Genomic DNA, 14,797 nt, shown 5'->3' on the forward strand with positions numbered 1-14,797 from the left:
GGAGTTGGGAGATCATGTTGCGGCTGTACAGGACATTGGTTAGGCCACTGTTGGAATATTGCGTGCAATTCTGGTCTCCTTCGTATTGGAAAGACGTTGTGAAACTTGAAAGGGTTCAGAAAAAATTTACAAGGATGTTGCCAGGGTTGGAGGATTTGAGTTATAGGGAGAGGCTGAACAGGCTGGGGCTGTTTTCCTTGGACCGTCGGAGGCTGAGGGGTGACCTTATAGAGGTTTACAAAATTATGAGGGGCATGGATAGGGTAAATAGGCAAAGTCTTTACCCTGGGGTCGGGGAGTCCAGAACTAGAGGGCAGAGGTTTAGGGTGAGAGGGGAAAGATATAAAAGAGACCTACAGGGCAACCTTTTTACGCAGAGGGTGGTACGTGTATGGAATGAGCTGCCAGAGGAAGTGGTGGAGGCTGGTACATTTGCAACATTTAAGAGGCATTTGGATGGGTATATGAATAGGAAGGGTTTGGAGGGATATGGGCCGGGTGCAGGCAGGTGGTACTAGATTGGGTCGGGATATCTGGTCGGTATGGACAGGTTGGACCGAAGGTTCTGTTTCCATGCTGTACATCTCTATGACTCTAAAAGGGCTACAACAGACTGCAGCACTTCCAACCTACCAAGGGAAGAACACCTCTACAGAGTATTTGCCAAGAGCGGATATCATCCACAGATGCCTAACAGACAAACAACACAAGGACATGCCACGACCTAACTCACTAACCACATTACCATATGTAAAAAAAACTTCAGATCTGACAGTCAGCCTTCTCCAACTACAGGGATTCATGACAGCCCATAAACCAACAGGCATGCTTAGACAACAACTCACCAGGACAAAAGACCCAACACCAATCTTGTGCAAGACTCATGTAATTTACAAGATTCCATGCAAAGACTGCACAAAACACTGTATCAGGCAAACAGGTAGACAATTAGCAATCCGCATCCACTAATACCAACTAGCCACTAAACCCCATGACCAGCTGTCCCTAGTAGCCATACGCACAGATGACAAGGACCATACATTCGACTGGGACAACACAACGATCATAGACCATCCAAACAGAAGACAGCCAGAGAATTTCTAGAAGAATGGCACTTATCCGTGGACTCCACCAACAAACACATTGACCTGGACCCAATATACCGGCCAGCACAACAAACAACCGGAACCAGCAACTGGAAGCAGCAGGAATGGAACCAACTAAATTCCAGGAAACACAGTACAGCAGTGCTTCCTGGGAGGCCCCAAAGCACTGAAGGTGTCACTTAGACAGGGGACGAAAAGTCTGCAAATCAACATCCCAGTTGGGTGAACAGACCTACAACTGCATATGAATCTTCTAATGTTAATTTCAAAATTCCAAGTTTTTTTTTGCTTTTAATTATGACTGTTCAGCTGTGGTCAGGATTGTCAGTGAAATGATCCAAAACATGGCCAGATTAAGAGACAATTGCTTCTCATGGGGCACATTTGCAATCAGCATTCCTGAACCTAATCAAATAACCAATCTCAAGTGGTAACCAACATATGTGCATCATGATTTTAAACTTTCACTTCGATATCCATTTTATTATAATAGTGTATGTTTTCAAACAAATCACATAGCATTTTCTCTGTAACAACATTACACAGTGATTTTATTTTCAATAAACTGGTCACATAAATTTTGCTTTATTGTGTGGAAGAAAAAATTACACCAGGAGTCAGGATGATTGATTGCAATTTTAACTGATATCAAATTTTACACAAGCAAGATGATTCTGTGTTACTCCTCTTGTACATCAAATGACATAACTTTTAACAGTAAGATTTAAGGACAAATAGAAAAACACTTCTAATTCTAGGACCTCCAGCCTTGCCTCAGATGATTAACTGTTTTGGAGAGACTGATATATCAAGGATTGTATTCTGGAAAGATGCACAAAAATAGTTTCCTTGCTGCAAAACTCCACTGTTTTCACAATACACTTCCTCCATTACAAAGATGTATATTTCCTAAATTTTATTCAAGAATTTATAAACCAGATCTTTCGCACAGTAATCTATTTTAAATGCCAACTTTAGAAACAAACATCTTACTGATTGCTAAAATAAAAAAAAACTGGACAACACCACAACATTAAATAGGATACTATGTTGTTATTTATTTATTAAGGGTATCTGTAGTTCGAGTAAGTCCAGCAACTAATTTATATCATACTAGCATATAATCTAGTCACCTGAAATATGTGCATTGTATATATTTACTACCGTAAGACAAAGAGCTAACGATTTGGGAATTATTGCATATAAGCAAGGCAGCCATTAATAAATTTATACATGTGATCTGCGGAGGAATAAGGAAGTAAATCACAGGGGAGAGAAAAAGAAACCTTCTTGTGAATGGAAGATGAAATCTCCACTTCATGTACAATAAGAGAATGGAAATTGGTGAATAATCATACAAATAAGCACACAAGTACCATATACAATTTGAGATTGGAATGTGTTATAAAGAATATCCCATGGTCTTAATAAATTACTAGATTCATTTTATGAATTTTAAAAGTATAACTGCAAGTAAAAAGTACCTGGAGGATCTCTTTTTTGAAATGTATGACTCTGCCAAGAATTCATCTTCTCCTGTTTGAGAACTGTATCTCCGAATATCATCATTTCTGTGGACTGTCAGCAGGGAGTAACAGAAGTAGTACTGATTATCTAGATTATCTACATGAACACACTGCAATCAAATAATACCAAGCATTTATACACCACATTTAGTACAGTGTAACATCCCAACATGGTTTGCAGGAACATCATCAAAAAGTGCCACATCAAAACAAAAAGAGACAAGAGGACAGCTGACCAGAAGCTTGGTCAAGGAGGGAGATTTTAAAGGACCATCTTAGGAGAGAATTAGGTAGCAGAAGTCACTCAGTGATAGTTTCAAAGATTAGAATTTAAACATGAAGCAGACGTCAATGATGGAGTATATTCTGGGATGAGAAAAGAAGTCAGAATTAGAGAAATAAAAGTTAGAGAGCACACAGCATTTTTTTTCAGCATGTACGAATGCAATCACAAAAGCAAGATTATTACTTCAGCATATACAACAGCCATATATTCACAAACTAGGGCAACCTGGCAACCCTCTTTGGATTCTAATCCGAAATATGGGTTAGAAACACTTCCCTCTAACAGTTCTATTATCTCGAGATTTGAATTGTGTAGATTGATGACTTGCAGAATCCTATCAAGTTTAAAGACACTGCACCTAAACATAGTCATTTGCTGAGATGTGGAAGAGCAATAAACTAAAACATAAAACTGGGATTTTTAATTGGAGATCTTGTCGGATGAGAAAAAAATTCAATCCAATAGAATGGATAAGAGCAAAACGGGACAATTACTTTTAGGCAACAGATTTTGGATAAGTGAAAGAGGAAGGCTGACAAAAGCCAAGCCTGGAGATGACGAAGGTAATGATAATATTGATGTCTGCAGCAGATGGGCTTAGGCAGAGGCATAGATCAGTGAATTTCAGAAGGTGGAAGTGAAGACCTTTAGAGTGGAGAATATATGGGGTGAAAGAATTTGTGTAGTAGGAATTGGGACAGAGTTGCAAAACGTCTGGTTCATACTGAAACAGTAACCAGAGACGGGGAAGGACGTTGACTATCAGTTTAGCAATATGAGCAATCACTGGGCTGAAGAACTAGAGTAGCACGGCTGGGCGAAATCAGTATACACGTAGAAGTTAACTCCATTTATCACCAAAGCAAAGCATGTGGATGAGAAGGGTCAGGGAAAGTCAGGTCCTAGGGGATTTTCAACTTAACATACTAAGGGCAGGAAGCAGATCTGTTATTTGAAATATTTGCCCCTGGATGGATCAAAATTGGGCAATTCTCATTTAGTTGAAAGAAAATGATGTTATTCACCATATGAAAAGCATCATAGAGGATACTGTAGTACAGGCAGAGGCACACAGAATGGACTTGGTGACTTTGACTGCATTAATATGTGAAATGGCTGGAACGGAAATATTCAAACACAAACATTGGAGTTTGGTAAAGATGCGTGTGAAGTTTAAAGTTGACAAGACATTTCAAGAACTTTGATGTGGAAATGATGGTTGGGAAAAGTTGGGATAGTTCACATTAAGCAATTGAGGGTGTGTACAGATCATTCTGCTGTAACACGACAGGTGCCTTCCTCTGCAACCCCGCACTATAGAAAATCACACTGTAGGACATCGCTATACCTGTACAGTAGAAAGTCCATGTTACCCCAACAGTATCCACAATTTGTCACTTGTGTTATGATCTGATTCCCTACAATGTGGAAACAGGCCCTTCAGCCCAACAAGTCACACCAACCCTCCAAACCCACCAACCCACCCCAGATCCATTTCCCTCTGACTAACGCTCCTAACAGTATGGGCAATTTAGCATGACCAATTCACCTGACCTGCACATCTTTGGACTGTGGAAGGAAACTGGAGCATCTGGAGGAAACCCAAGCAGACACGGGGAGAATGTGTAAACTCCACACAGACCGTTGCCTGAGGCTGGAATCAAACCTGGGACCCTGGTGCTGTGAGGCAGCAGTACTAAGCACTGAGCCACCGTGTCACCCCAAATTCGCATCGTCAATTCGCATTGACAATATGTACCTTATACCAGAATGGCTTGTACTTCAAGTAGGACTGAGTTGACAGGAGTTTCAAAAACAGAGGGGAAAGTATCCAAGGGAATTATTTATAAAGGAAATTATTTATATCAGCAGCAGCATAGGGGACAGGAAAGGAATTGGATGATGAGCAGTTTAGTGATATTGTGTTAAGAGAGCTGAACGGTACCAATGAAAATCAGAAATACCATGAATTGTTCAATGTTTAAAATTACCTGGTCGATTATCTGGGTCAGAAGAAACAAGAGATGTACTTTCACTTGCTGTGCTGTATATATCACTGTGGTGAGCGGAATGTAATCCTGTGGGTTCTGGTAAAACGTATCAAACAATATGAATATACTATAGATATAATCAGTGTTTTCAATATCAAGCGCACAGATTACAAAAGAAATATAATTTCTATGTTATGCAGGAATTCAAACTGATGATATTTTGTCAACTATGAGCCATATACTTAGGTAATTAATTATAGTCCACAAGGAACCAAAGGCATTTCTCTGTCAGAAACATTCAGTGATTATCTAGCTCAAGGACAACACTCCATAATGAGCACAGGATCATGCAAGGCAGGCCTTCATTAACCACCACAGACAGTGTAGGGATCAAGCACACAGCTTTGATGTCAGTGTGCATCACACTCTAGCCAACTTAGCTAACTAACCACAACTATGAGCCCAATCCATAAAACATCATGAGCACATCTATAGGAGATCACTAGTTTTCTTCAAAAAACAGATATTGCTGGCTCCTCAACAAATAAATGATACTCTCTTGACCATTTAATCATTCATATTTTTTGTTAATCATACATAAACATAAAGGTTTAAACATTTTAGGAAGTTCCAAAAAAAACACTGAACGGCTCAGAATGAACAGAAGTGTGATTGAGTTATAAATGCTTATGTTTAAACTCATTACAACAAATTGACTGAAAGCAGTTTCAGATAGTTTAAATATCTCAGTGGTTACACTCCCAATTATAGAAGCAGCATATTTTTCTCCCCAATGACAAAAGCATGAATTTCAGAAATGTATGATTAACGAAAAATATTTTTATCTCCTATACTCTATATTTGCATTACATGTATTTTACTAGTATAATGTGATCAGCATTAACACATTCTCCCACCTTTCTTACGTGATAAAACTGCCTGACAATGAGAGAAGAGCAGAAGTATTCTTTAGCTTATTTTCCCAAAACAGATGCAGGTAGGGCCAAGTATAACACAAAATTTTACATTAGTGGAAAAGAAAATCAAGAGCTTTGCACACAGGGCACATTGTAATTTACTGAAATTGGCTGAAACATCATCAAATCAGAGTTTAAATAGATAATGATCTGATTGAACCTGCTCTTACATTAAAGACTTTGATCATAAAAACTCGTCACCATAAGAGTGAACGCTTCACCAATTTCAGTGCACACACTGTAAAAGCAAAAATCACAGCAAGCGAAAGAATTCTCAAAAGATCCAAAGGGTTTGTACTTGGGAATCATGCTAGCAGAAGCCATTGAGTAAATTATCCTTTCAAAATATATTTTTCATCAGGACAATCTCTTCCCATGTGAACTGAATGCTGAGAACATTCGATTTGGATTGGACAACATGTTCTGGAGCTTGATCAAACATTTTACTGAAACTGTACCTTATTGACGTTCAAGTACCCATATCCTGTTCCTTTTGCTTTAACAAAGTATCCAGCCAGCCAGGTTAATGGCAATGATTTTAATACTTTGCATCAGACTGGTAATGTGTTTTTTATAAAGACTTAGAAATTAATGCTCATCACAATATCCAGATCAGATTAGATTCCCTACAGTGTGGAAACAGGCCCTAACAACATTCACAGAGAGACTCCACTTAACAATTGGAAAGGAGCAAACAGTAACAAACATAAGTTTCAATATTTGGCTGCAATTAAGAGTGTATGCCTTGGCTTTAGTGCATTTCAAATCTGAGATACCAAAGCCAATTGTAGCACCCTGAGAAGTGAAATCTGAAAATGTACTTTTCATTGTATTAAAAATATTACAATTCAAAACATAATTTTACTTGTAAAATCATACAAATTTCTCTTTAAAAAGATTTCAAACTATTACTTTTCATAACGAGACTGTTCATAGACACAAATTTAATTTAGTTCACTATCAAGGCAGGATATAAAAATATTTGAATAAAATCTTGACGATCAATACAAATTGCACAGTGATTGGACATACCTGAACTAATGAGAGATCAAAATGAATCACCTTAAAATGGAAGTGCAATTATCCTGTGGTAACACTTAATGACTGCAATTCTGCATCAATTAACTTCCCTTCAAACTACCTCCCCCCACGAACCATCAGTAACTGTATCCTGATCTCTTCTTACTGCCCAAAAGATCTGAACTCTTCAAAACTGCTCCATTATCTTTCCTAGTGTTTGCTTTTCTCTGCAAAGATAATACCAATTTTAATTTTTGCTCATTAATTTTAGCATTTTACTTTTAATGGAAACGAGACTATACACAAACCTTTGAAGTTGGTAGGACAAATTGGTGTGAATGTTAAAATGTAAATCCTTGTTTTACAAATGGCAACATCATGCATAAAGCAGAGAAGCCATGCTCAGTCTTTATAAATCACTATGGGGCTCAGTTGGAATAGTGTATTAAATTCGAGACATCACCGTTTAGAAAGGAGGTCAAGGCAATGGAAGAGGTACAATGAAGCTCCACAACAATGATACCAATGATGAGGGGTTTCAGTTATGCAGAGATGCTGGAATCATGGAGATTCCACTCTGTCGAAAAGATCAAGGGAAATCTAACAGAGAAATTCAAAATTATAACAGGTTACATCAAAGTGATGGTTAGAAACAGTTTCCATTGGTAGAAGGTCTGATACCTAAAAGAAACAGGATTGGAGATAATTAGCAATTCGACAAAATGGGTGATAAGGAGGACTTTGTTTTAAGGTATATTAGATTATTGACTGGTGACATATGGAAATTGCTGATTGGGCCAGCATTTATTGGCCGTCCATGGGTGCCCTTGAGAAGATGATGGTGACTATCTTTTTGAGCCATTGCAGTCCATTTGATGTAGGGAGGCCCCCAAAGCAGTAAAGGAGAGAATTAGCTACAGCTACCAAAAAGGACACCCTGACTCCAGTAGTTTTGTTTCGATTAAAATGCAAGCTTGCTACGAGTCCTGTACATTCAGATAACAATTCAATTCCCCTCCACGCATGCATCAATTGAAATTACCCCCTGCACATTCCGCAGCAATGCATTCCAGATTGCAGGCACTCGCAGCATGCTGATAGGGAAGCAGGGAGGATGCAATTGGCATCTGGGGGAATCAAAGATATTTCCTGATTCACAATATTGGAGGACCTGCACAACAGGTGAGTGTGAAATTGGATTTCCAATTGCATTGTGGGGAACTGATATGAATTAGTTAATAACATGACTCATTTCATTCACTGCCATTCCCATTAGTTCAGGGGACATATTCTCTTTTTTTAAAGCTGTTTAACCTTTGGCTCTCTCCTGCCCATCATTAGGCAAGATTACTAAGGACTTAAGTCTTTTACAAATGAGTTCTGCAAACCAATTTTACTTCTCCTTTTGGAGATATCATAAAACAACCAAGTATGAGCTCTGTTGATGGAATTTACTCCTTTATGTTCTCCTTTAAGACTGTAGCCTACTCTTATCAAATGGTTTTAGGACTTTATGCTAGTTTTGTCTATAAATCACATGTATGGTGTTGCAATGTGTTCAAACCAAAAACTAAAATTAAATGGTCAAGAAACCGTTACATGAGAGACAGAAATTCCTGGAAATAAGCCAGAGCTTGGTCAGCAGAAGAAGCTCATGCTGGTAAACCTCATCAGAATGAGTTCCATTACAGAAACAATATTTCCAAAGAAGTACCTTATACTGTAAGCCACACAGAATAATGTCATGAACATGTGTTGGAGTTAGAAAGCATTAAAGTAAATGGGCCCACCCGTGGGCAGCACAGTGGCACAGTGGTTAGCACTGCTGCCTCACAGTGCCAGAGACCCGGGTTCAATTCCTGCCACAGGCAACTGTCTGTGTAAAGTTTGCACATTCTCCCCGTGTCTGCGTGGGCTTCCTCCGGGTGCTCCGGTTTCCTCCCACAGTCCAAAGATGTGCAGTTAGGTGAATTGGCCATGCTAAATTGTCCATAGCCTAAGGTGAAGGGGTAAATGTAGGGGAATGGGTCTGGGTGGGTTGCTCTTTGGAGGGTCGGTGTGGACTTGTTGGGCTGAAGGGCCTGTTTCCACACTGTAAGTAATCTAATTAAAGTTCTGAAAATGAGTGACACGTCAAATATTATAGTCTGCCTTTTATCTACACGAATGCACACTAACCTTCTACCTATATTGAGAGTTCATTTTAGATTTCTAATTTTCAGCATTGACCACTTTATGTTTTGATTTTCATTCAACAAAGACAGCCATTTTTGCCAAAACATTAAAAGACAAAATGGAGCCACACAAATACGACAAAAGCAAGTTCCTTCATACTAAATCATCTCACCCTCTACAGAAACCCTACTGCTTTCCCACTGGAGATGATTTATAGATGACAATAGACAATAGGTGCAGGAGTAGGCCATTCTGCCCTTTGAGCCAGCACCACCATTCATTATGATCATGGCTGATCATCCTCAATCAGTATCTGTTCCTGCCTTATCCCCATATCCCTTGATTCCACTTTCCTTAAGAGCTCTACCCAACTACTATTAGTGCCAGAAAAACCTATATCCCAGGAATGAAAAAGAAATCACCGTCTACTTGATTTTTAAAAAATATCAGTATGAAGAAATACTTTGCAATATGTTTTCTAAAAGCAAGATAATGTACTTCTTGAGTATCATTCCTCTAAGAAAACATGACAAGGCTTTCACAGACTCTTAATCAGATCAAAGCCAATGTACAACCCATGAAGGAGATATTATGAAGCTTGTTCAAACAGTTTCAAGGAAAGTATCAAAGGAAGAAAAGGCGGTGGATGAGCAGAGAGATTTAGGAAAAGAATTCCAGATCTTCGGATCCAAACCACTGAAGGCACAATCTCACCAGTGGCAAGTCAACTGTAGGGGGAGATGTACAGAAGTTAAAAGTTCAATGTATGGAGTTTGAAGATTTATACAGCTGGACAATGTTACAGGGGAGGGTGAGCACATGAAAGGATTTTATCATGAGGATCAGTATTTCAAATCTAAAATCTTGGATGACATGCAGCCAACGGGAGTTCAGTGGACACAAGGGTGTGGGAGACAGAACTCGATATAGAATGAAGATAATACATAGTCGGTGATGAGTCAACCGATACTCCTACATATTTTCCAATTTCCTCCTTAGCGAGTTCAATCCCAATTAGAATGCTAGTATCTCAAATTATTAGATGCCTTCAATAGAAGAGATAAGAAAAGAATGATGAAAGAAAATTTAAAACTGAACACTGAAAAGAGACAAACAGGAACTCATGGCACAAGCAGAGTAACTATTATGAAATCCTCCAACCTGGTACTTGCTTAAAGAAAAAAATGGGTGAAACATTTGTGTCAAAGTAAATGTAAAGGTAATGACAGTCACAATTATTTATGCATAAGTAGCTCAGAGAGGAGTAAGTGAGCAATTAAAGGTAAGTATTCAAAAGCTGCTTTCCAAGTTGCATTGTTTTCAATGGTAGCTACGAAACAAAAACAGTATTTCACTATCTGTCTTATCATTGACATGCATTGAATGTCAGGAAATTGCTGCATTTTATGGTACTTATGAGCTAAACCCATAAATCCAATTTTCGGCTGCTAAAGCAAGTACCTATTTAATGGCATGACAATTGTCACTGTAATCAATCTCTCTGGCAATGAAAATTAGGTATTACAATTGTCATGTTTTCAATTTTTGATGGAGGTATTAAAAATGCTTTTCTTATTTTTCTGATGCTTTTCCTTTCCTTAAACTGATCTTTTATTGCGTACCTTTCATTTGACGTATTCACTCTAATTTTACCCTACATCTCAGTCCCATTCTTTATTTTGTAATCATGAGATTGATTGAGAGACACTGTTGGTTGCCATGTTCACTTAGCTCCAGAAATCCTGTTTTTGTTGCTGCATTATCAGGTCATACTTTGTCCATAAAGACTCTTATCTAACAGATGATGTTACATGTCTTGCTACATCTAAATCAATCCATTATATCAAGAGTAAACGCTTTGCTTCCATCATCGCAGGCTCTCCATATACCGGTACTCCCATCTTAAATCTTACGATGGTGAAATGTTTTAATATTGTACTTACCATCCATAACCATTGCTTCTCTCAGAACTTGCAATTTCCTTTGCCGTTCTTTAATCCTTTCATAAGCCTCTGAGAGAGCTGATGAGGTAGAAAGTTGAAATGTCTGAGGAGGGTTCTGAAAACCTAGTGTAGTTGGCACATGCCCAAAGTCTCTGTACTTTGGCTCTCTGGCTTGGGTGATGCACTTAATCTGTCTGCCTTTTCCCTGTGGAGAAAGGCTTCTCCAATGAGTATTATCCCCAGATGATATAACTTTACTACCATCAAAATCCAAATCAACTGTTGAGGTCCAGAGTTTCCAATGACCAGAATCTCCAATGGTATTCTGCTTTCTATCAAAACAATTTCTAGATCGAGGCTTGTTGTATACTTCTACTGTATCTTCTTGTCCAGAGGCTGTGTGGCAAGACGCCAGATTGGATTTCTTATCGGTAATCGCCAAGAAGCCCATAGATTTACTAAGTCCTCGATTCAGCGAGGCCCGCTCACAGAATTGTGCTTTGTACTTCTCTGTTCCCTTGGGAGCTTCTTTCTTACTGTTTTCTGGAAAAATAAAAACAAAACTAAATTGTATGGACACTTATGAGCATATGCTTGAACATCCTTTCTTACTGGAGATAAACACCCATGAATGCTAGACATTGATAAGAGTAGCAACCTTTTTCTCTAAAATCTAAAATGGCTATCCATTTTTGCTTCAAGATTCAGGCTGTGGATTACCACTACTTTCTGTTTTTAAAATGGTACAACCTCTTAAAAATCACTGTTCATTTGAGAGAAAAATCATAATGTAATCAGGAAGTGACAAGTTTTGCATCAGAATTTGTGATTAGAATAACAGTCAAATGATTAGTTCTCAGCATAACAAACAGTAAGCTGAAAGCAATTCAAAGTATTTGTTTAGCTGCGTTTAAACACACAAGTCAAATTGATGTATATCTTCACAGACTTCAATACACTGGTTATTTCACTGAGAGATAAGAATTTAAACAATGAAGGATTTTGGTACTCACCAACTGGGTACCCACTAATAACATCAGATGATGTCAATGAGGCCCTGCCCACTCAAACTCAAGGGAATTTATAATGGTTTGATAAGTCCTAATTACTATAAAACTATTTCTCTGAAACTGAAAACATACTTTTCATACGGTCAAGTCATCTGATCTTAATTATTGCTGTATTGCACTGTTTCTGAGATTCTAAAAATCTCACTTAAGCTCAAGAAAATTCTGGACAACTGTAAATACAAACAGCCAGCTATAGCATCTGTTGCCAACTGCAAAATTCAGGTTAATATGCAAGCAAAAATATGTGAAGTGTACTGTACGTTTCCCCAAAGTTGTTTCCATTCTTTAGGCTTTAACTGGACAAAGATGCACTGCTTAAAATCTGAACCAAAGACAATTGAAATTAGACTCAAAAGGCTAGCTGGATTAAATGTACAAATCCTCCCAATACGTCTAATTTTTGAAATAAATTATTTTAAATATCTAAAACAATTCACTTTAATAAGTGTTACAATAATTATTGTAATTTATACAGACCAATTAAACTTCAAGAAGAAAAAAAAAATTTTTGACATTTGAAGACTGAAGTAAACACTTTTACCAGTGTCATTTGCTATTTTATCTGAAAACTGGTGCTAAAACTTGTCTTAATACATGAATCCATTGTTGATTGTTGAAAAACCTATCTAGCTCACTAATGTCCTTTAGGAAAAGAAACTGCCATCCTTAACTTGGTCTGGCATACACGTGATTCTAGACCCACAGCAATACATAATGACTTGAGCAGCAGAAGGAAAGTTTCAAAACAGTCACTACTAGCCACTAGTAATCAATACCACAAGTTCCTCTTGTTCTCCATGACTGCAGCTTATCAACTCGACATTTTCTCACAAGAAGTGACTGTGTACAGGATTCTCAAACTAAATCAGAAAGTGTAGAACAGTGCTTTGGAAGACCACACTTATTTGTAAACCTATATGCTCCTTAATTCAGCCTTCCCAAAAATAAAGGTCTCATGCTCCATGTCTTTCTACATGATCCTCTTGTTATGGTTATTCATATGCTTTTAGAATTTAGTGATGCATCCGTTTAGCAGGATTGCTACATGGCTTGAGATTCAGACTGGTCCAACCTCTGAACAGGATCATCAACACCAGATTTAAGATGACAACTTTGCATTCCAATTCTTTAGGAACAGATTGGAAGGTATAAAGGAAATTTATCATATGCCATTTTCCCAAATGACTACTGAAACTTCCACCTGTGGCAATGTAGAATGTCTACAATGTGATTCCATAATCATTTATAATCAATATCAATTGTTCCTCTTGCTTTACAAAAAGAACACCAAAAAAAATGACCACTTTCATTCAATATACTTAGAAAACCTTTCTCAGGTTTTGGATGTTGTCTTGCAGGGAAACGGTCTACTAAAAGCTCAGCTTTCAAGTTAATTCAAGTAGCATTCTGTAACTTGATATGAGGTTTCAAACCGTGTCCAACATTTCTAGCTGCTTTATGTGGGGAGGCAATAGCCTGGTGGTTTTATCGCTGGACTGTTAATCCAGTGACCCAGGTAATGTTCAGGGGACCCAGGTTTGTCCCCCACCACAGGAGATGGTGGAATTTGAATTCAATAAATATCTGGAATTAAGAGTCTAATGATTCCATTGCTGATTGTCAAAAAACCTATTTAGTGCACTAATGTCCTTGAGTAAAAGAAACTGCAGTCCTTAACTTGGACTGGCATACACGTGATTCTAGACCCACAGCAATGTGGTTGATTCTGAACTGCCATCTGGACAATTAGGGATGGGTATTAAATGCCGGTCTAGCCAGTGATGCCTTCATCTCATGCATGAATAAAAAAGTACATATATCTGGAAGCTGTAAGATGCAGTTACAGATTTTATATAAGTTGCTTTCTCTGCACTTCCTGCAGATTGCATTCAAAATTCAGAACATCTATAAATTTAGCTAAACCAGCAAGCCTGTCAGTCAGCAAGAGACCAAGCGACAGTCCTTAACTTCCATTGCTGTTTAACTCAATAGGATAGCTAATTGTTCTGACCAATAGTAACTTTATACAACAGTTTAAGCTTAGAGACCTATCCAAAATCTTATAAGAAATCTTCATCATCCCTTCCTAAACTCTCTGCATTGACTTAGGCTTTCATTTTGCTTGTCTTCAGAGAGATTTCTCCACAGTAAAATTTTTTCCACAGCTATGTTTATTTAAAAAATGTGTTTTTAGGATGACCTAATCACTAAGATCTTGATATCTAGACCATTACGCAGATACAGTACATAAATCCAAATAACACATAACAGAGAATTAGAAAAAGCAAAATTCCATACACTGAAGAACAGCACTTCCAAAAATAATTCATAACATTTTACAAACAACTCTATTCTACCAGTTAAAATCTTGTCTAATCCTATTTTAACTATGTTAAGTAAACTGAAATACACAGAAGGGATTATCAGTAGGCACTGCTGACAAGGCCAGCATCTGTTGTTCTTAATATATTGCCTTTGAACTGAGTGGTCTTGCATGACCATTACAGAGGGCAGTTAAGAGTAAACTATATCATTATGGTTATAGAGTCATAGAGATGTACAGCATGAAAACAGACCCTTCGGTCCAACCTGTCCATGCCGACCAGATATCCCAACCCAATCTAGTCCCGCCTGCCAATATCCCTCCAAACCCTTCCTATTCATATACCCATCCAAATGCCTCTTAAATGTTGCAATTGTACC

The 14,797-nt window shown here is 38.0% G+C and overlaps 1 protein-coding gene across 5 annotated transcripts in view; it reads right to left on the reverse strand.

Annotated features, from left to right (window-relative positions):
* Positions 1-14,797, reverse strand: part of ptpn13 (protein tyrosine phosphatase non-receptor type 13) — a 263,474-nt gene that overhangs the window by 167,178 nt on the left and 81,499 nt on the right. For all 5 annotated transcript variants that reach the window (XM_043695955.1, XM_043695937.1, XM_043695928.1 and 2 more), the window contains exons 7-9: positions 11,025-11,567; positions 4,910-5,005; positions 2,591-2,684 (exon numbers count right to left, since the gene is read on the reverse strand). In XM_043695955.1, the coding sequence (XP_043551890.1) occupies positions 2,591-2,684; positions 4,910-5,005; positions 11,025-11,567 (733 nt within the window). The remainder of the gene's footprint in view (positions 1-2,590; positions 2,685-4,909; positions 5,006-11,024; positions 11,568-14,797) is intronic.

This window comes from Chiloscyllium plagiosum, chromosome 1 (genome assembly GCF_004010195.1).
Source record: "Chiloscyllium plagiosum isolate BGI_BamShark_2017 chromosome 1, ASM401019v2, whole genome shotgun sequence".
Taxonomy (NCBI): Eukaryota; Metazoa; Chordata; class Chondrichthyes; order Orectolobiformes; family Hemiscylliidae; genus Chiloscyllium; species Chiloscyllium plagiosum.